The sequence below is a fragment of the Marmota marmota genome, unplaced genomic scaffold (genome assembly GCF_001458135.2).
Source record: "Marmota marmota marmota unplaced genomic scaffold, marMar, whole genome shotgun sequence".
Taxonomy (NCBI): domain Eukaryota; kingdom Metazoa; phylum Chordata; class Mammalia; order Rodentia; family Sciuridae; genus Marmota; species Marmota marmota.
The window spans coordinates 68,730,839-68,753,039 of NW_026000026.1; the positions used below are offsets into that span (position 1 = coordinate 68,730,839).

Here is a 22,201-nt window from a genome sequence, read left to right on the forward strand (position 1 = left end):
GAGGGTGGGGAAGTGCATGGGGGCAGGAAAGATGGTGGAAAGAGATGGACATCATTAGGTACATATCTGACAGCACACATGGTTTGACGCTACATCATGTACAATCATAGAAATGAAAATTTGTGCTGCAATTGTGTACGATGAATCAAAATGCATTCTGCTGTCATACACACCTAATTAAAATAAATAAATTGAAAAATTTTGAATTTGGAAAAATGAATAACATTTAAAAAAAGCTAGAGGATGTCTTAAAAAAAATTAAATAAATAAATAATGTCCCCAGAGGAGAGAGGAGAAAGCTCCCCAAAAAGGAAACACCTAGAAGGAACACTGAAGCTAGTGGTGCCAGATCAGTAAGCAATTTAAGGATTTGGTGGCAACCTTTCAATAGTGTTTCATTTTTAACAGCAAATGTCTCCATGAGTACATTTAGCCCTAAAAGATATTGTTTTTAAACAGGCTCTCTTCTGAGCAGTTGAGAATGGTGCAGTATGAGCACAATTTGGAATATACTAAGCAAAACAAAGACATGTTAAAATTCTGTTTTGATCAAGTTTTAAGTAGGGAAAAAGTAGGGTGGGGGGTTGCTTTGTTTTTTGTTGTCTATACAGAAATACTGGTTTTTAGAAGCTGGTTTTCTTTCCTGAGGGAAAGCCACCTCCCACACTGGGTTTCTACAGGTAAAGAAGCAGATCGTTTCCTTGAGAAAAGTATTGTAGCACGCTGTGATCTCACATCTATCTGGAGCAACTCCAGTCCCTAAGAAGGCTCCACATCGAAAGCTCTTCCTAAGAAAGTGGTCCACTCTCACAATGCTGTCTGGGCTATTATGATGCAGGCTTTGTAGTTAGGGCAGATTCAGTTTGTGCCAGGCACAGGGCTCCAAGTACTAAAGAAGAACCTTGGAGATAATCTAGTCTGAGAGAAAAAAAAAAAATATGACCTAGAAAAGCAAAGGAACCAGGCCAAAGTTCCACACTTGATGAAAACAGGTTTCTCTACAGTGGCACGACTGATTTATTTTACTACGAGACACTTCTTTGTGGTGGGGAGCTGTCCTTTGCATTGTGGGATGTATAGCTGCATCTCTGGTCAACAGCAATCTCCTTGCTCAATACTGATAAAAAATAAAATAAAGAAAGTCTCCAGATGTTGCCAAATGGCCTTGTGGAGGAGGCAGAGAGGACAAAACTCTCCCGGTTGAAAACCACTGGGTTTGAAACTGGTATGACCGGTAACTAATTTCTTCTGCCTCCCAACCTGGTGCTCTTTTCATTAACACCATGACTATTTGTTTGCAAATATATATTTTGAAACTACAGAGAAGAGATGAATGCATTAAGCCAATGCTAATGCTGATTACATGCCAAGTAGTGTATTAATGAACTCTTAAAAATGAATCTTAGAAATGTGAACTGACAGCATTTATTAACCTGTGTGTGTCTGACATGTCAACACAAGGACTGGGGATGTAGCTCAGTGATAGAGCATTAGCCTAGCACGCACAGGGCCCTTGGTTCTATCCCCAGTACCAACAGAGAGTGAGAGAGTGACACAGACAGACAGGACAGACAGACAGACAGAGGAGATGAATGTAAACATGTATAGCACAGAGATCTACAAAAGGCCAAAACTATGGTATCTTGGGGCTGGGTAAGGTACAGTAATGTCACATTAAATATACCACAAGGAGAAGGCACTCTACAAATGGTAAACTTTGCTGCCAGACTTAGGCAAATTCACTACACATGGTACCTAAATAGGGAATCATCTTCTTAAAAAATAGAAACCAAAAGGGACCTCACTATCAAACCGTTTAATCATCTTATTGTAAGGACTTAATACTCAGTTGAAAGAGCTGAGGTTTCCTAAACTAGTGTGTCAGATTCCTGGTAACACAGATGAGAAAACCAGGTTCATGAATAAGTGGGACACACAGATTCTAGTACCAACAGCAGCCTCTAATTTCAGAGTTCCCGTTAGTTATGTTGTTTAGACATTACCTGTTTCTCTTTTTCCGGTGTTCTCTATTAGAATTTTCGGATTCACTACCACTGCTTGTGTTACAGCGTGAGCGAGACCTGAAGACAAAATGAGAAGAGCAAAGGAGAAAACCCAGGTGTAAGACAAATGAAAAGTTTCAGAAAGGTTCATTTGGTTCTTCTGAACTAATTTTGCAGTCAAGTTACTGATCCAAACATAAAGAGCTACCTTATCCCTCTCCCAGTCAGTGCTTCTGACCTCAGTCAGACATCAGAACAAGCCTACAGCCCAGGGAAACAGCAAGACAGGGGAAAGATGGAAACAGATTAAGGGAAATGTCATCATGTTCCCAGAAAGGACCACAAAAACCAATCACTTCTAACAAAACTCTGCCATGGCAAAGCTGTGAGTCCCTGTGGTGACTAAATATGGAGGAAGAGTCTCACCCCTCCCTATCCCCTATACAAAGAGGCAGAGTTTATTTCCTCTGACTTTGAATTTCTATAGGTCCTGTGACTGATTTGTGAGGTGTGAAAGATACTCTGCCAATTCCAGAACTAGCCCTTAAAAGAACTGATTGCTTCTGCTTCCTCCCAGCCACCATCTAAAGAAGTCCAGGCCAGCCATGCAGACAGACCAGATAGAGAGGTCTTAGGCCTCAATCCTTCTGCCAAAATTTCAACATGAGACAAAAAGGGCTGCTAGACAACACAGCCTCTGCCACCATCAATCACAGCCTCAAGAGACCCTGTGCAAGACCAACTAAAGAACTGCCTTTCATTGGACAGAATTAAACTGTACGTAAATATGTTATATAAATAAATATATGTGTGTGCATATAGCACACACATAAAGATATGGCTGTTGTTGCTTTAAACCACCAAGTTTTGGAATGATTTGTAAACTAGCAATACTTAACTGAGATAGCTCCTCTGAAACACAAAGGAGCAGGAAGAAAAAGAGAAATGTCTGAGGATAGAACAGAATGGATGACTGAGAACCAGCTGAAACCAGATGGAGTTTTGAAAGTTAAAAAAAAAAAAAATCCCATTCTTGCCTCAACTCTGAGCTAATCTGCTAGCCCTTCCCCACTCTCCCTGACTCTTCCATTTTTGCCCATTTTTGGTATTTTACCTCCTTCTTTGCTTTAGATCTGAGTCTTCACCACTGTTATGGGCTTTCCTATGGAAAACAAAAGAAGACATTAAAGAAAACAGAACATTACAATTGGCTAAGGAAAGCATATCAAGGCAGGCTTCATTGCAGTTAGTTCATGTCTGTTATATGTCTATTCACTTACCACACAGTTATGTCCCAGAAACACAACATACCACCCTCTGGCCTCGGGAAGTCAGAATTCCAGAGGGAGCTACAGTCTACAAACAGCAACAAGTAGCTTATCTGTTAAATTCCATTCAGCCAATGGTAGTGTAAGTCTGCAGTTTATAGGCCTGTAATCCTCTAAACCAATTTCTGCCATGGCCTAACTGATATCAACTCTTTTAGGATGACCTTGTTCAATATCCTGTCCTTCAAGTCCTTCTACTGCTTCTCTAAACCTCTCCCACCACAACTCAGCCACGTACGGTATGGTTATACATTGGGCCACATCATCTGTAACCACCTCCAAACACTTTGCTCCCTGACCACAATCTCCTTCCTGTTCACCACTTCCCATTGACCTTCAAGCAGCTCCAATGGGGCATCCCGGTTCAAGTGCAGGCTCCAAAGTCAAAACAACCTGAATGTGAATCCCATCTCTTCCACTGCCAAGTTGTGTGATTTAAACAAGTTACTTCTCTACTTAGTACCTCACTTTTAATAAACCTCCCATAAAAGGTTGTTATGAGGAGCAAATGAATTAAATGCACAGCAGGACCTGGGCCATTATAAGCACTCTATAAATGTAAGCCGCGAACATTACTGTTTACTCAACAATTTTCATTCTGCCCTTTCTTCCATCCTAGTAAGGCTGCCTATTGACCTTACCACTTTCCACCTTCACTTTTCTTCACTGTCCTCCTTATCCAACTTAGATTTCCTAGTCCCCCATTTCAATAACGTGCCTTTCACTGCATCTTTTTGGCAAAACATCACACATGGGTAAATCCAGCTACCCAGGTTCTCTCCAAATAGTGAGCTGAGAAGTGCTGGAGGGAGTTCACAAGAAAGCATCTTACTACAACAGAAATCCAATTCATAAACCTCCAGGGGGGCCACAACATGGTCCAGTAATCTCACCACCATTTTTAGACCCAAGGACTATATTTCTGCAAAGCAGTACTAATTCCTTCTCTTGGACTCCTGGCCCATGGTACCTCTGCTTCAGCACATGGCTTTTCTTTCTCCTTCCAAAGGAAAAAGTGTCCATCGGATGGGATTCTTTCTTCTTCCTGCTACCAAATCTCAAAACGTACCAAAATATTTCAGTTATTTATGAATCTATCCTTACAACTAAGATTAGTCCTTCCACCTTCTTGTGGCAACTCATTGATACAATATTTTTCATTTTTCTAAAGGTAATAGTTTTTAAATTTTTTCTTTATTTCTTATATCATCTATTTCCTGTGAGTTCACCTTCACTGCATTCCTTCCTCCCTCCCTCCCTCCCTCCCTCCCTCTCTCCCTCTCTCTCTCTCTGCATTTCATTTGTTTCAGTTGGCCTTTAAAGACAGAAGCCACCCTCATACGCAGTTCATAATGGCTCTCTCTTCCTATCTCAGCACTAAGCAATCAAGAGACCAGAGCCATCTAGATGGTGCCAAGCATGTTAACTGACCCCTTTGCTGTAATGTGAGGCAGCTTCTACCACTTCATTGGGGATCCTTTCAAAGTCAGGATCTGTAGGTATTTCTCTTGTACCTGTCTATTTTTTACAGTAGGATTTTCTCATCTCATGCTTGGGAGATAAAAGCTTAGCTTCTAGCATTCTGGGAATGAAGGAAAAAGGATTAGAAATACAGCCTGCTGCTTGGTCTCTCCATCTCCAAAACTAGCCTCCTTCACTGTTTCTCCACAGGACAGTAACTTTACAAGCACAAATGCAATCATGCTATCATACTCCCTTATAACAACTACTGGTCTAAGAATCAAATTCCTGAACAAGCCCAGATGGGCTATAAAGTCTGTCCCCATCTTTATCTCTGGACTCATCTATATTTTTATTCACTCTCAGAGTTTGAACAACACTGTCTTCTTTCCTTCTCATGAATGCTCTCTGATCCCTTCTACTACCTCTGGCTGGCATGATCTTTCCTTTCCTTTTGCTTTTATCTCAGTTTCTGGTTCACATGCCTAGCTTCAGGAAAACCTTACCCAACCCCCTTGATCCAGCAAACTTCTCTTAATAGTAATAGTTGTACAGGTATTTGATTTGTTAAAATCTACCATGCAGTTATGCTTATGATATATGTGCTTTTCTGTATGTATTCTAGGTTTCAACAAGATTTTTTTAATTCCTCTAAGCAAAAGGTAATGCACCTTCACATAACTTATTAAAGTCACCATTGCACATTTTTTTGCATGATACATAAATTTCTCCTGTAACATCTGGTAAGCTCTCAAAGGACAAGAATTTTGTCAGTGTTGTTTAGCATACTACCCAGCATACTAATGGCACTCAATAAAGACTTTTAATGTAAAGATGGAAGTTGAGCTGTGCAAATACACTGTACTTCCAGAACATGTACTGGTTATCTTTTCCTAGAGCAGAAATGTTGAAACAAGCAGGCCTCAGGTTCTCCATAAACCCTGAAAACTATATGAAAATGTTTATATGTACCTTTTCCCTTAGGGACTGAACACAATGCTTTATCAGATTCTCAGAGGGTTCTTTGGCCCCCAAAAAGTTAAGGACCACTATAGTAGACTTGGCCAAAATTTGATAGCCTACATCCAACTCATGACAAACAAGTGACAAATAAGAAATTTTGGTATCTTTTGCAAAACATATTTATCCTGGTATCCAAAGCAAAATAGAACTTCCTATTATTAACTGTAAATTCTTGAGATTCTTCCATGCTGATGACAAATCTCAGTTTTAAATGTCAGAGTTAATCCAGCAATGAAGGGATTTGTGCCCAGGAGCAAGGTAAATTTGTATGAAGATAAAACAAGACTAACAAGGACAGGGACATTTATAGGTCATTTATAGTGGAAAGAAACAGAAAACAATGCACTTTAGCTCTTCTATGCCAACATGCAGCAATGTCTGGTCTTCTCAAAATGAACATGCCCATCAAGAGATCTTTAAGTGACATGCAGAACAGACAGAAGTCTCTACAGATACTTAGGCAAAGAGATTCTCTTCTCAATAAATTTAAATGATCCTTTCCCAGGAATATATGCCAATGAAAGGATCCTGTAACCACTTTCTTCAAATGCTTCTCTGTATTTCACAGGAAGCCAGCAGAAAACATAATCTCAGTATAGAAATCATTAAGTTTGGACTTGGGAATGTATATAGTCCATATAATTTCACACAATTTGAATTTTGATATACCTAAGCAAATCTTGGTAAATGTATTTTCAAATGTAGTAAAATCAAAATGACTATTTAGCATATATAATAATTTTATTTAGGGAGTGCTGACAAATTGTGCTAATAATTACAGATGAAAAGTATAAAAATCTACCCACTGAACAATAATAATACAGCGCAAAGTCCTTAATACATGTAGTCCTCTCCACCACTTAACGCCCTAACAACACACACACAAAAATTGTGCTTTAAAATGTTTTGTAATGATGTTGCTTTGGTTTTAAGAGTTGTACAAGTTGAACTAACTCTTGGTGTCTCAAGGAGAAAGTTTAGTAAGGGCAGGATGGAGCCTTATTTAAATGATTCATTATCCCCATCTTTTTCTGACCTACAGACCTGGATTCAAATTCCATATGTGCCACAAAAGACAAGCTACTGCCATTTCTCTCAGCCTGTTTTCTCATCTATGGAAAGGAGATGATAATGCTGGCCAGGTTTTTTCATTGGTAATCATTGCCATACTGACCCACTAATAACCTCCCCTTTTTGGTAAGACTGGAAACTAAGAAATTATATTTTCCTGGACTCCCTTGCCAGCTGGGTTCTAGTTGGAGAGGCACTCAGGCAAGATTTGAAGGTAGGAAAAAAGGGAAGGTGATTTTGCTTCTGGCAGAAACTGTGGCATCCACTCCTACATTCCTGAAAAGTGGGTTCCAGAGCTTTCACTAGAGTGGTGGTGCCTCCAGCAATGTCAGCAGCAGTGCAGATTCAGGAAGGCGAGCTCAAAGGCAGAAACAGCTCTGGTTTCTGGACAATAACAACCCTTTCTCTTCTTGTATTCCACCAGTCCAGGGACAACAACAGTGGCTAGATCGCTGGGTTATACCATTCTCCACCTTTTGTGCCTCAAATCCTACTCACATCTTTGTACCAATTCCCTGAATAATCCCTCTCTACTAGAAATACCTCATGACTGTATCAAAATGCCAGTTCCCAGACAGCTATTCTCAGAATCAAGTGAGATATACAGCAAACACTTTGCGATCTAGCTCCCTCTTGTCAATCCTACTTGGTGAAGGCCATGTAGACTCTTCTTCACCATCAAAGGGTTTGAGAGAAGTTGGACTTAACTTGGGAAAGCTGGGGAGCAAGAATGGGAAATCAACAGTAGAAGATATCAAAGGCGAGGATGAACAAGCCTGAACAAGGGCACAAGAGAGAGGAGGAGTCGGCTTCTAAACCCACAATGTGCATAAAAAGAGTCTTGATGGTTATCTGACATTATGACCTGAACTTTTAATAATTATCAAAGCCACTTATGTGACTTATGTGGGGTGGCCAAAGTAATTCCCCCTGAGAAGTGAAAGAAATTCCACTGGTATGTCATTTCTAGGGCTTCCTCTCTTGCGTCTGTCACATTACTCTGCCTGCTTTGCAGAGTCCAAAACTTACAAATGTATAAAGAATGTATAAAGATTAAGTGTACATACACAAGAAAAAAATCACACGAACGTTCTGACCTGCTAAGGAAAAGATAACAGGATTCATTTTCTCCGTGCTTTGAAAGGGTTTCACTGGTATTTATGTAATGATGTAAATCTGGAGAGCATAGCAGCCGGGCTTGGCTAAGAAACATGATAACTGTGGCTTTGTCCACCCAGATAGAAATATTTAATATATATTATTTATACTATAAAATATACATGTTACACATATCATTAGCATAGTACATATAAGACATATTTTTAAAAATGTATTAATCAATTAAAATACAGAAAGCAAGTTCCCATTTATATTTCATCATTATTTCTCTAAAATTCTGGCTGTTTCAGATAAATGCTTCACCATCCCTAATTTGCTTTATCTCAAAAAAGAATAAACTTCCTGTTACCTTGAGAAGATGACCAGTAATGGCATTCTGAGAATCACCTGTTATAACAGCACACCCTGGGACCAAAGCGTTTGCTGAAAACTGCAAACAGAGGAGCTGTGCTCAACTTACCTTCTCCTCATTGGCTGCAGAGAGTCATTGTCACTTCCACAGGAGGGGTTTCGACGCCGTGCATAGGGGAACTTTGGTGATTTAGTGCGGTCACTGGGAGAGTTGTAGAGCCCACTGGAGTGAAAGAGGAATGGTCAACATGTCTACTTGGAAGTTCTTACAAGAACTACACAGCAGGGGAAATTATCATTAAGGTGTCATTTAGAGTTTGCAGAATGTTATCTTACTCTAAACCATCCTAATGAACTTTCAAATGATTTCTTAACTTACATTAGTTTTCCCTTCTGTCTTTTCAGGAAAAAAGTTTCACATGAAGAGACATACTATTGTCATGTGTGGTGGCACACACCTGCAATCCCAGTGACCTGGGAGGCTGAGGCGGGAGGATCCCAAGTTCAAGGCCAGACTGGGCAACTTAGCAAAACTCTGTCTCAGAATTAAAATTTTAAGAAGGCCTGGGAATGTAGCTCAATGGTAGAGCCCCTGTGTGGGTCAATCCCCATTGCTCACCCCTGCTCCCCCCAAACAAATCATACTATTGACTTCCACTTCAGAAATTCCCACCAGTCATGCTAACTTAGAAATCTCCCCAAGTGAGCAATCACATAGTGGTGGGATTCCTTTAGTCAGTGAGCTGAGATTGCTATCCCCTTTTGTTACTGTTCTTTATAAAAAAAAAATGAGTCCCTTTACCTCTGGGGACCATTTTCTTCCCATGGTGCTTGAGATTTGTTTCTTTGGGTATCAGGGCTGTTTTCATTCTTTACTTTCTTAAAGCTTTAATTTAAAAAAAAAAAAAATAGAAAATAAATTAACTAGAAAACAAAGGGAAGTAAATTCACATACTGATTTCTTTAGTAAAATTACTTAACAAATGCTAAGGAGTGTGTGTATGTGTGTTTGCTTGTTCATACCTGTGACTCATTCCAAAAAGAACATGAGGTACCTGCCTGAAAAATATATTTCTCCAGCAAGTTCCACTGGGCTTCCTCCCTGCTTCTAGTTTTACTGCTTTAGGTCAATAGAAGACAGGTCTATCATTTGTTAATAAACTTTCAAGTGTCCACCTCAGGACAGGAAGCAAGGATAACAACAAAACCAAGGAGAGAAGCAAGCAGAGGAAGGAAACCTGGGCCGCCAGGCTTATGTGACTAGCGCCCTCTGTGCAACAGACTCCCAGGGAGTGCAGACTCCCTGGCTCTGAACTCAGGTCTGAATCTCTGGAGGTCAGTCAACTCTGGGCAGGCTCAGCCCTGGGTGGCCCAAACTGACCTTTCCCCAGCTTCCGCTAAATCTTGGCTTCATCCTTCCAGATCAGAATTACTTTCAAATGCTATTTCCTGACTTAGTATCATCTTTCTGCCCTAAGAATGTAAATATAACTGAGCTGTTATTCAACCCTAACAAATTGTTTTAGAAACACATAGGAAGGAGACTCTTCAGAGGTCACCAGTTGGGGTGGAAGGATGTCACTCCTCCCTTCATCAGGAGTCTAAGCTCCAGAAAAAGGTAAAGCTTCTTAACTCCTAACTACTTTTAACCCTGGCTTTTTGAGAGATCCTAGAATAGGAATACAGTAGAGTTCATAATTCTGACAAGATCATTTCAAAAGGAAAAGAAATGAACTGGTACCCTAGCATACTATATCCATACAGGAATTAATAGACACCTATGAAATAATACATCCAACAAAGGCATATACACCATAGTCTTGGTAGGTAGCAGGTACATTTTATATAGGAACAATATATTATTTTTATAAAGGTTTAAAAAAAATCTGAAGTTCAAATTCCCAAAGTAAAAGTTTACCTTTTGAAATGAGAAAAATTAGTAAATATGGTGATGATTGAATACAATAGTAGAAACTGTGTGTGCATTTAATAAATAAGAAGGAAAAAGCAAGAGGTGGGGAGTAGGAAAAAAAGGGAGATGAAAGAGGAATTGAGCGTAGACCGACAATAATAATAATAATGAAATCCCAGGTTAATTCCATTTTTTTCCCTAAGCTGTTTCACACCTGGAGCTTCAGTGGTAACTTGGAGCCCCCTCAGGTGTCAGTACTACCCCTAAGCAGGAATGCAGTCACAAAGGGGATTGAATTCTTTTATGTATGTTCTAAAAGACCCAGAATTTGATCTTCAGGGAAGATTACTGTTCTGATGCTGGACACACCTTAAGCATACCCTGTATGTGCAGAAGACATTGACTCCCTATTCATAAGTGTGAGGTCAACCAGCAGAGACAGTAGATGGAAGTGTATCATTCAAAGAATCTGTCATTTCAGATGCTGGGATTGTGGCTCAGTGGTAGAGCACTTGCCTAGCATGTGTGAGATCCTGGGTTTGAGTCTCAGCACCACATATAAATAAAATAAAGGTTCATTTACAACATATATATATATATATATATATATATATATATATATATATATATTTAATTTAATAATTTTTAAAAAGAGTGTGTCATTCCAAAAAGGAAATCTGTAATATCTTGGAACTGAAGAAAAGTTCATGTAGGTAGGCAAAACCCTGCGAGAAACTGCAAAACTCTGAGAATCCTCATATCTTAAAATACTCTTGTGAAGTGCAACTAATATGGAAAGCAGTATGGAGATTCCTTGGAAAACTTGGAATGGAATCACCATTTGACCCAGCTATCCCACTCCTCGTTTATTATACCCAAAGGACTTAAAAACAGCATACTATAGGGACACAGCCACATCAATGTTTACAGCAGTATAATTCACAATGGCTAAACTGTGGAACCGACCTAGATGCCTTTCAGTAGATGAATGGATAAAGAAAATGTGGTATATATACACAATGGAATATTACTCAGCATTAAAAGAGAACAAAATCATGGCATTTTCAGGTAAATAGACCAAGTTGGAGAATATTATGCTAAGTGAATTAAGCCAATCCCCCCCCAAAAAATGCTGAATGTTTTCTCTTTTATGAGGATGCTGATCCATAACAGGAGGCATGGGAGAAATGAAGGATCTTTAGATAGGGCAACAGAGAGGGAAGGGAAAGGAGGGGACAGCAGGGTAGGAAAGACAGTGGAATGAGATGGACATCATTATCCCAAGTACATGTATGAAGACACAAATGGTGTAAGTCTACTTCGTGTACAACCAGAGACATGAAAAATTGTGCTCTATATATGTACTATGAATTGAAATGCATTCTGCTATCATATATAACAAATTTGAATAAATAAATTTTAAAAATATAATATTGTGCAGAAATTATTATTGTGCAGGAATTATAAACTAGATTCCTCAAAGTAGCCACACTCTAGCTAAAGGAAGACACCATTATTTACTAACAAAAGATGGAGTCAATGATGTAAGAAATACATCAGGTCACATATCTGTGAGTGCTTGAACTTCTCCATGATGTATGGGGGCAACATCTAAAGAGAAAGTGAGCCTATGAAAGCGGCTCATTGTATGTTTCTAATGCTACTCCATGAACATAATTGGAGATAGGAAAAAAAAATGACCCTGAAACAGTGTCTGAAAGGAGAACAAGGCAGATCTTTCAGGAAAACAATCCATGTAATATATTAAGGGAAGGTTTTTCCACTGGGGAATGCCTCTGGGAAAACTGATGCAGAAGACCGTAACAACTCTTCATACATATGCAATTGCTGACTCTGAGGCTCTGATGCTTCTACATGCTATAAACTCTCTTTCTGGGGCCACAGTTCGGCGCACTACTGTAATGAACACAGTACATTACACATAAATATCATCTACTTTATTTCACAAGTCCCTGTGAGTTAGTCCATTATATCATACCATTTCAAAAAAACCACATGGAATTTTCACTTTGCTGTTGCGAATGCAGACCATGGACAGTCTGTGAGTTCATCACACTGACAGTAAAAGCATTTTCTCCAATAAGAGAGGCAGGTCTTGATGTTTAATATTTTACTGGCATTTTAAAATAGTCCTTGGCCCGGAGACTATCTACAGGACCCATGGAGCAAAATCAGTTAATTTTTTCAAAGTGAAAAAATTCTTAACCTTGCCAACAAGGACATATGACAGCATATGGTTGCATATTTCTTTAGTAACTACTGACCTTTTTATTGGTGAAGGTGCAATAATTTTAGTTGTTCCTTCAGTTTCTCCATTTTCCAGGTTTGTAGTTATCCGGTTTATGCTATTTGATCCTATTAGGAAAGGTGAGGAAGAAAACACCAAAGAGAGAAAGGAGACAGAGATAAAGAAAACAAAGAAACACAAGAATTATTTTTATTTATCTATTTAGGTTCTAGGGATTGAACCCAGTTTTACTCTACCACGGAGCTTCATCCTCCACCCTTTATTTATTTTTTTTTCTTTTTTACTGGGGATTTAACCCAGGGGTGCCTAACCACCAAGTTACATTCCCAAGCCCTTTTATTTTTATTTTGAGACAGGCTCTTGCTAAGTTGCTTGGGGCCTCACTAAATTGTTCAGGCTGGCCTTATATTTGTGATTCTCCTGCCTCAGCTTCCCAAGTTGTTGGAATTACAGGTGTATTCCATCATGCCTAGCAGAATTATTACTTTAAAACGCAATTGTAGGGACATTGTGGCACTTTGTACCCATAGATTATAACTCCCAATAAATAATGAACCATCCAAAAAAATGTGACGTACTATTTTCTTTCCTTCCCTCCCTGCCTTTTTCTTTTCCTTTTTTGGTACTGGGGATTGAATCCAGGGGTACTTTACCACTGAGCTACATTGATAGTCCTGTTTTTTTATTATGAGATAGGATCTAAGTTGCTGAAGCAAGTCTCAAACCTTCAGTCCTCCTTCCCCGCCTCCCAAATTGTTGGGATCACAAGTGTGCAAGACAGTGCCCAGATATGAGGTACTAGCTTTGGACGTGTACTAACCCCTCAACAATGTTCCAGAAATCTAGGCAGTGACTTTTTTGATACTTTCAGAGTAAATTAAGTTCCCATATAATGGACATTATTTACTTTGTTAATATAAGATTCTGGGATATTTAGTACCATATGTTGGAATATAAAACATAATAGTTCTTGGTAACTATATTGTGAAGAAATTCTCAGCATGTCATGATAGCCCCCATCTGAAATCAAACCAAAAAGAAGAAAAAATACCAAACCTGAAAATATCCCTATTCATAATCTGAATAGCAAAACAGAGTAAGATAGATGTTACATGTATCACTCACATACAAAACAAATTTTCCACATGTGTTTTTTATGGAAACATTGTTAAAAACCTAAAACTGAATTTTTAAAAGCAGTTATTTCACAGATTTGCATACATGCTAGATGGACCAGCAGAGGGAGCCCACAGCAGATGTGATGTTGGAAATCATGGTCAAAATAAAGATAAGTGAGACACTAGTTTTGAAGCTCTGGATCCTGTTCTCAGGGCAGAGGCTGAAAAGCCCTTAGGACTGAGATGCATGGGCTCTGGTGACAACTTTTCTCCAGTGTCCATGACCTCACCTGGGAAGAGGCAATTCTGATGAGTAGGGGAAACAGCCATTGAGGATGCCCATATGCCTCAAATAAGTTTATGTGGCACACAGGAACTTCTTCCTCAGGGTTGCTCTTGCAGGTATATGTCCATAGAACACTTGAACACAAAGCATACTCATCACTAACCTCTGAGGGTTTGAATTCTGAAGATGAGTTGGCAATATTAAGAAAGCACTAGTATTTATTGAGCACTTACTATGCATCAGGTATTGTTTCAAGCGCTTCACACATATTTACTCAGATAATCCTCAAAAAAAATCCTATGAAGTACATACTAATATTATCCCATTTTCAAAGATAGGTCCCATATCCTAAGGCATATAGCTTTGAAACTGAGCAGACTGACTCAAGAGACTTTCCTCTCACCCACCACAATACACTGCTGTCCATCTACCATATAGGCCCCACCTAAGAACAGCCCAAAAGTCAGTTTAAATTATGGGGCAACAGTAAGAGAGAGATCCTTCAGAGGACAAGTGAAAGGCACATCCAATGAAGAGAGCATTTGATATACAACTAAGAGAAGAATTCCTTTTCTCATGGACAACCAAGACTGAAAGACAAGAAGAACATCTGAGCATTCCCGAAACTGGAAACTTCCTTCCAGAGGAGTTTGGAAGTATGTCTGGTTACCCTCCTGGAAACAGAGGCATTAATAAATATGCTTTTTACACAGAAAACAAATTTCAAATAAGAGTTCTTAAAACTATTATTCTAAGGAATCCGACGGGGATTCAATCTGAACTTTGTTCCTGTTTTGGAATCTGGATATGGACGGGTGAGTCTGACATATCCAGAACTAAAAGGTGAGTTTATGATGCAGCCAGTAAGAATAACTGAACAACATTCCAAATTCAATGTTATAAAGAGTAGCCATGGGGTAAATTTTGCAAGATATAATAAATGGGACACAACCCATTCCCTTGAACTACTCCATGTGTATCGAATGTGGAAAGTGTCATTGTCTAAAGTCACTTTTGCCATGGCCACATGACCATTAAAATCACAAGGGCTAACTCTCAAAATTGCAGATGCAGACCTGGAATGGAGCTGCTTTTCACATGTGGAACCCCATGTGGTACTGCCCTGGAGCCAGGGCAGGAGAGGTTAATTCATTTGTGTACCAGACAGTAGGTGTGGCCTAACATTAATATTTGTAATTGTTACTAATGAGCTTTTTTTAAATGTGTTTTTGTTTTCAACAGGTATTAATGATTTACAATATTAATGAAAGAAACCTTCATGTAATAGGGCTGTTTACACAGGCTGGGGAAAGGAGGATACATCAGAGAGACCAATTCCCAGTGCCACTGATATCAATCGCAAAAGAGCAGAGTAAAGGTGAACATTATGTCAGCCAAAGCCCTGTGTAACTAGCTTAAGAATAAACTCTCGTCTCTCTAGACTGACTAGTCTTTTCTTAGTCTCACAATCACTCACTTTAAGGAAAGTGAAGTTGTTTAAGCACACTTAGTCTACTTCCAATCAAATTTTCCAAAATTAATGAATAAGCTGAAACTAAAACTGAAGAATACTTTCACATAGAAAAATTGCATGCTATGTTTATATGTACTCTTAAAGAAATTAATATTTGATTATTTGCAGAATCCTAATCATAATTTTTAAAATGAAATACTAGCTTTTGTCAGGTATGATGGTGTATACCTATAATTCTAGTGGCTCAGGAGGCTGAGACAGGAAGATTGTGAGTTCAAAGCCAGCCTCAGGAACCTGTAGTGAGGCCCCAAGCAACTTGGCAAAACCCTGTCTCTAAATAAAACATAAAAAACAGGCTAGGGGTGTGTGGCTCAGTGATTAAATGCTCTTAGGTTCAATCCCTAGTACCAAAATACACACACACACACACACACACACACACGATTTTCCAAAAGAATTTACAAGCATGCTCTCTGTCACAGACACTCAGAAGCAGTATGGCAAGACTTGAAAATAAATTATTCAACTGTCAGGACTAATTTACTAACATAACTCTCATCCATACAGCACAAATGAGATATGTTGTTGTCAGTAAAACAATCTAATTCATGGTTCTTTTATATTAAAATTTATAAACTATTCATCACTTATATGCATAGTCTGTTTTTTTTCTGTACTAAAAGTCCATTTATATGTCTTCTCCTGCTTCACAGCTATGTAATCCATACAATAACAGAACTACACTTAAAAGCATTAACTTACTGGAAGCATTTCTGAAGTATCCATTTATACGCTAACCTTAACCCCAATTCAACAATTAGCTTTCTTTAAGGTCACTAAATATGCCCTTAAAAGTAGTACCTATCCTCCTAATCAGTTAAAATTAGTGAGATTTTGCCATACCACCATTTAAGGAGAAAGTAAATCAATTCAGTAATGCTAGGACATTTGGTTACTGAAGTTTGCAGAGAAATTTAGGTGATACATTATTTAGGTTTACTGATTTTTCATTTTACCAACATGCACTACTAACTCTGTTTTCTTTCTCTAAACTTTTTTCCCCCTCATCAGACCACTTTCCAGAAACAATCTTCTATATTAGCTGAGAATTTGGGTTACAGAGAAGTATGATCTGACCAACTCATTCCTCTGAAGGATTCATGTTTTCATTTATAAGAGTTATAAATTATAATAAGACTTAAAGAAAAGAGTAAAACACAAATATAAACAACTTAATGGGTAATAACAAAGTAAATAATTTAACTACCATCCACTTAAAGAATTAAAACGCTGAGCCAGATGTTGAGGCACATACCTGTAACCCAGAGACCTGGGAGGCTGAGGCAGGGGGATTGCAAAGTTCAAGACCAGACTCAGCAACTTAGTGAGACCTTGTCTCAATTTTTTTTTTAAGGGCTACAGAAGTGATGGGAGGGGAGGGGAGAGGAAGGGGGGAAAGGAAGGACAGTAGAATGAAATAGACATTATTATTGCTGTGTGTATATACGTGACTGCATGATCAATGTGATTCTGCAACCTGTACACTCAGAAAAATGAGAAGTTATATCCCATCTGATTCAAATGTATGATATGTCAAGGTCATTGTACTGTCAGGTGTAACTAATTAAAACAAATAAAAAAATTTTTTTAAAAAGGGCTGTGGATGTGGCTCAATGGTTAAGTACCCTGGGTTTAATCCCTGGTGCCAAAAAAAAAAAAAAAAAAAAATTNCCATGCTGGTGAGGTCCACTGGGTCCCAAAAAAAAAAAAAAAAAAGAATTGAAACAAATTTCCTACACATCATAAACCAACCCATTTGGAGTAATTCTTTATCTTTTAGATGAAGCTCAATAGTTTTTCCCCATCCTTAAACTACCTAGAAACAAGGATTATTCCACACATATTTTTAAAATATTTATAACACATACAAGAAAAACTATATAACATAATTATATATAATAAGGCCCTAAGATCTTAATAAATAAATAGGCCTTGAGAGCTTATTAAAATGAAGGATACAGGGCTGGGGCTGGGGCTCAGTGGTAGAGCATTCACCTGACACACGTGAGGTACTGGGTTCAATCCTCAGCACCACATAAAAATAAAGGTATTGTGTCCACCTACAACTGAAAAAAAAAATATATATATATATATATAATGAAGGATGCATCCCTGTATCCCCTTGTATTGCGGTATAGGGTTTTGCCCATGGGAGGTGTTCAACAAAGGTCTCTTATTAGCGAAGCTGTTTCTGTTTCTATGTTTTCCACTAGCAAGAAAAACTCAGAATAACAATACAATGTTTAACAAGTATCAAAATCAAAACAAACAACAACAAAAAACAATGACAACAACTTCCTGGATGTGGTAGCATATGAGATGGGTCTCAAGCGGACCTACAGCCAAAATCCTGCAGGGCAAGACTACTGCTTAGAGCTTTAAAAGCAGCCTTCTGCTATAGCACAGTGTTCTTTTAAATCAAAGCCACATAATACCTATATTAAAGATCAGTTATTGATATATGGTTATTAAGGCTTCTAAATAAGTCAATTTATTCTATGTTAGGTAACATAATATTAGTTCTAGTGAAACCACTTAGATTTGTCAAGAATGCCAATTCATCTTACATATCATATTGTTCATGTTAAAAAGACAAAGTCCTTGTTTCAAGAAGTAGGTCATATTTGAAATACAAGTTGTCAGGGGACAGCTATAGTTTGTTAATGAACCAAATCGAGTTCAAGCCTATGATATTTATTTCTTGACTAGAAGACACCATGGCTGACAGTGGGCTCACCCAGTTTCTTGCAGTTTAGACAGCACCACAATGCCAGTGTCCAGAGCCCCAGGGTCTCATTTGTTCACTTTTAACACACTATCTCCAAATGCTTCCAGCCTGTGTTCACTGAACCACTACCAGGCTTTTGTGTGGTTAATTCTGTTCACATTTGAGTGCCTTCATGTTAAGTGACCCTTGCCTTCAGTTCAGGAAGAGTGACCGCCAGAAACAGAAGCAATTTTCCCAGGATCTATTCAGCTATTTGATTGGAGGGTAATTCCTAAAAGTCATTCTGTGATGTACAGACTGGGTGATGAACAGACATGTATTTTCGATTATAAAAATACTTTGCATTTAAATAGCAATATAAGTTGTACGAAATTCATAACTCAATTGGATACCTGTCAATCTAAATAAAATCTTTGATGTTACTTAAATGTTGGCATAGTTTTTAATTCAGAGTAGAAGTAGAAGGTGGATGGTGACCTTAAAATGAAAAAATAAATAAACCCATATATTTAGATAGTAAGGATACCTTATTCTGATATATGGAAAAAGGATACATTGCTAATGAGTAAAATGGGTTTGTAACATATTATAATTTCTTTAAAGCCCCTCAAATATAAAATTGTAAACCTTTAGGTTAAATTTTATCTTACTTATTCATTTTATTTCTTCCCCAACCTTAGAAAACAAAACAAACAAAAATTTACATCTAATGCTTAAGACAAATAATCAGGACAGATGATAACTATTCCTATATACCCTGTCAGGTTTCAATAAAAGCTATCTGATTTATATTATCTAACCCATTACAACTTATCTGAAGAAATATGATATTCATGAATTAAGAATAAGCTAGTAATTGGAAATAATACTTCAGCTTTTTTTTTCAGTCACAATACAAAGTCACTTTGCCTTGGTCTCACCAACTTTAGACTGGGTACTGTGGAAGAAACGGCAGAGAGTGCAGCAAATTAGCACAAATAAAACATTATTTTAATGCCACAAATTATGGTCAAACAGAGAAATGGCCAAGAGGAAAATTTACATATCTTTTCCCCAATCATCATGGAAGATTTTATATTTGGCAGAGCACACACTCATTAAATTCTTTAAAAAAAAAATCTAGACACAAAATTTTGATAATTAAATGTTCCTGTGTCCCATGACTAATTATTTGAAGTTAAATGCCTGACATTGGCTCATTCATCTCAAAAGAGTTTCCAGAGCCCTGCTTTGGTAAAGCATTTCTGCCTTCAAAGCCCCGAGAGTGCCATTTAAGCACAGTTACTTCTTTACCACAAGTATACTGATTTAAGACACTATCTGCTACATGCCAATTGCAAGATTGAACAAGGCATTCCACTAACAAGCTGGAAGACAGCTTATAAAGATGGGTGTAGACAGGAAAGATGGGAGGAAAACATGTCTGTGCTTCATAGCTGCCTTCTCAAGTTGGTCTGCTTCCGATTTCCTCTTCCCTAATCCGACACGCTCCCAGTTCCTCTGCTCATCAATTTGAAGGTGTGAGTTGGGTGAACATGAAGGCACTCCTTCCTTGCCCCTCCGTCGAACTACAGAGGTGCATGTACTAAGGGAGAGGGCGCCACTGACACTATTGCTTGTGGGTCCCAATGCCAGGTTCAGAACAAAAAGGGCACTTTTGAGCCTGGGAAGGCTTAGCTCACTCTCCTAGGCCCTCAGAGGAACAGAATGTCCAGCATTGAGGGACTGCCAAATGTGGTCAAGTAGAAGGCAGCTGTCCTTCCTTCTAGCTCTCTTGGACTCTCTAAAGACAACACCTATCTGGGAATAGTTGGCTGGCCTCAAAAGGCGTCGGGAGGCACTTCCCATGACAAGAGGATACAATTCAAGGGAACAGAGTTAAATAAATGTTCACATCTGATCCTGACAGTAACTCCTCCCAATTTCTCAGCAACATACCCCAAACCTTCCCCTGCCACGTACTCCCAAACTGCACAATATATGTCCTCTTGGTCTAGGGTAGGGGGATCATTTCAGACCAGAAGTAAAGTTGGTTCTGTTCCAGTGGAGAGTGCTGGATGAATCACTGCTTTAGAAATTTTTATATGATAAAACTATAATAATATATAAAGTAAATACAAACAGAGTACACATAATTGTATATAAGGATTGCTATTAAAAGGCTTATTGGTTAAGGAAAAACTGGAAATATTTTATTCTGTCTACTTTCACATTTAAGCTTATCTCTAGGTGTCTGTAATTCAGAGATCCTTAACTTTTCCACACAAGTTATCACTATAAAAGAATTTTTAAAACTATGCACTTGGGAGTATATATCTAAGATGATAACTAACATTTTTCATCAAGAGTTTAAAGAGTACCAAAGGATATAATTTGGAGCATAAAAATTGATGTTTTAAAATGAAACTGTTTCATGACTTAGTTGAATGTATCCAATGTAATAAAATACCATCCCAGTTTTAAATGACACACAAAAACCATAAAAATGGTACATAATTAATGGGTTAACATGTCATGCTTCAAGACAGGCCTGTATTGTGCAATATTTAACTCAGCTTAAACATTTATCTCCTTAAACATTTATCATTACATATGGTTAAAACTTTCAAAATCTTTCCAACTTTTAAAAGGTATGGCATTATAATATTGTACATATTACACTAATATTAAAATATTACACATAATTATCTATAGTCAGCCTACACCAGAATAATAGTACACCAGAACTTCTTATTTCCATCTGACTGTAACTTAGCACCCATTCATCAACCTCTCTCCATGTATCCTTCCCCTGTAGCCTACTCTGCCAAGCCTCTGTTAACTGCCTTTCTACTCTCAACTTCTGTGAGATGAACTTTTTTACATCCCACATAGGAGCAAGATCATGCAGTACTTGTCTTTCTATGGATGGTTTATTTCACTTATAATGATCTCCATTTCCATCCATACTGCTGCAAATGACAGGATTTCATTCTTTTTTTTTAATGATCAAACCATATTTCATGCTGAGTATGTACATTTTATTTGTCCATTCATCAGGTGATGGACACTTAGGTTGTTTCCACTTCTGGCTGTGAATACTGCTACAATAAACATGGGAGTACAGATGTCTCTTGGACACACTGATTTCTTTTGGATACATACCCAGGGATGAAACTGCTGGATCACACAGCAGCTCTATTTTCAATTCTGGGGGGACCATTCATATGGTTTTCCACCATGGTTGTACAAATTTACATCCCACCAAAAGTGTGCAAGGGTTCCCTTATCCCACTTCCTCACCAGCATTGATTATCTTAGTTTTATAATCATAGCCATATTTGCTGGGGTGAGGTGATATCTTATTGTGGTTCTGATTTGAATTTTCCTGATAATTAGTGGTATTGAACACTTTTTCATATTCCTGCTGGCCATTTATATGTCTTCTTTTGAGAAATGTCTATTGAGGTCTATTGCCTATTTTTAAATCAAATTAGTTGTGTTTTTTAGTGGAGTCCCTTGTGTATTCTGGATATCAACCCCTTCTCAGAAGTATAGTTTCCAAGATTTTCTCCCATTCTGTAGGTTGTCTCTCTACTCTGTTGACTGTTTCCTTTGCTTTTTAGTTCGAGCAAATAACATTTGTCTGTTTTATGCTTTTGTTTCCTGTACTTTCAGAGTTTTGTCCAAAAAAATCTCTTGCCCATTCCAATGTCCTGAAGAATTTCTCCTGTTTTTTTCTAGTTGTTTTGTAGTTTCAGGTCTTATAGTTAAGTCTTCAGTACATTTTGAGTTTATTTTTTTTTTAAAAAAAAAGGTGTCTAGATTTAGTTTCATTTTTTAGCATGTAGACAGATATTCAATTTCCAAGGACCACTTTTGAAAAGACTGCCCTTTCTCTAGTGGATATTCTTAGCATGATTGTTTAAAAATCAGTTGGCTGTAGATGTATGGGTTTCATAGTTCCTCATATACATACACACACACACACACACACACACATATCCCCCCCCCCCCCC

The 22,201-nt window shown here is 38.1% G+C and overlaps 1 protein-coding gene across 1 annotated transcript in view; it reads right to left on the reverse strand.

Annotated features, from left to right (window-relative positions):
* Epb41l4a (erythrocyte membrane protein band 4.1 like 4A) overlaps positions 1–22,201 on the reverse strand; it is a 233,608-nt gene that overhangs the window by 31,823 nt on the left and 179,584 nt on the right. Inside the window, exons 14-18 of the mRNA XM_015484299.2 lie at positions 12,554–12,644; positions 9,159–9,242; positions 8,466–8,579; positions 3,118–3,165; positions 2,004–2,081 (exon numbers count right to left, since the gene is read on the reverse strand). Of these exons, the coding sequence (XP_015339785.1) occupies positions 2,004–2,081; positions 3,118–3,165; positions 8,466–8,579; positions 9,159–9,242; positions 12,554–12,644 (415 nt within the window). The remainder of the gene's footprint in view (positions 1–2,003; positions 2,082–3,117; positions 3,166–8,465; positions 8,580–9,158; positions 9,243–12,553; positions 12,645–22,201) is intronic.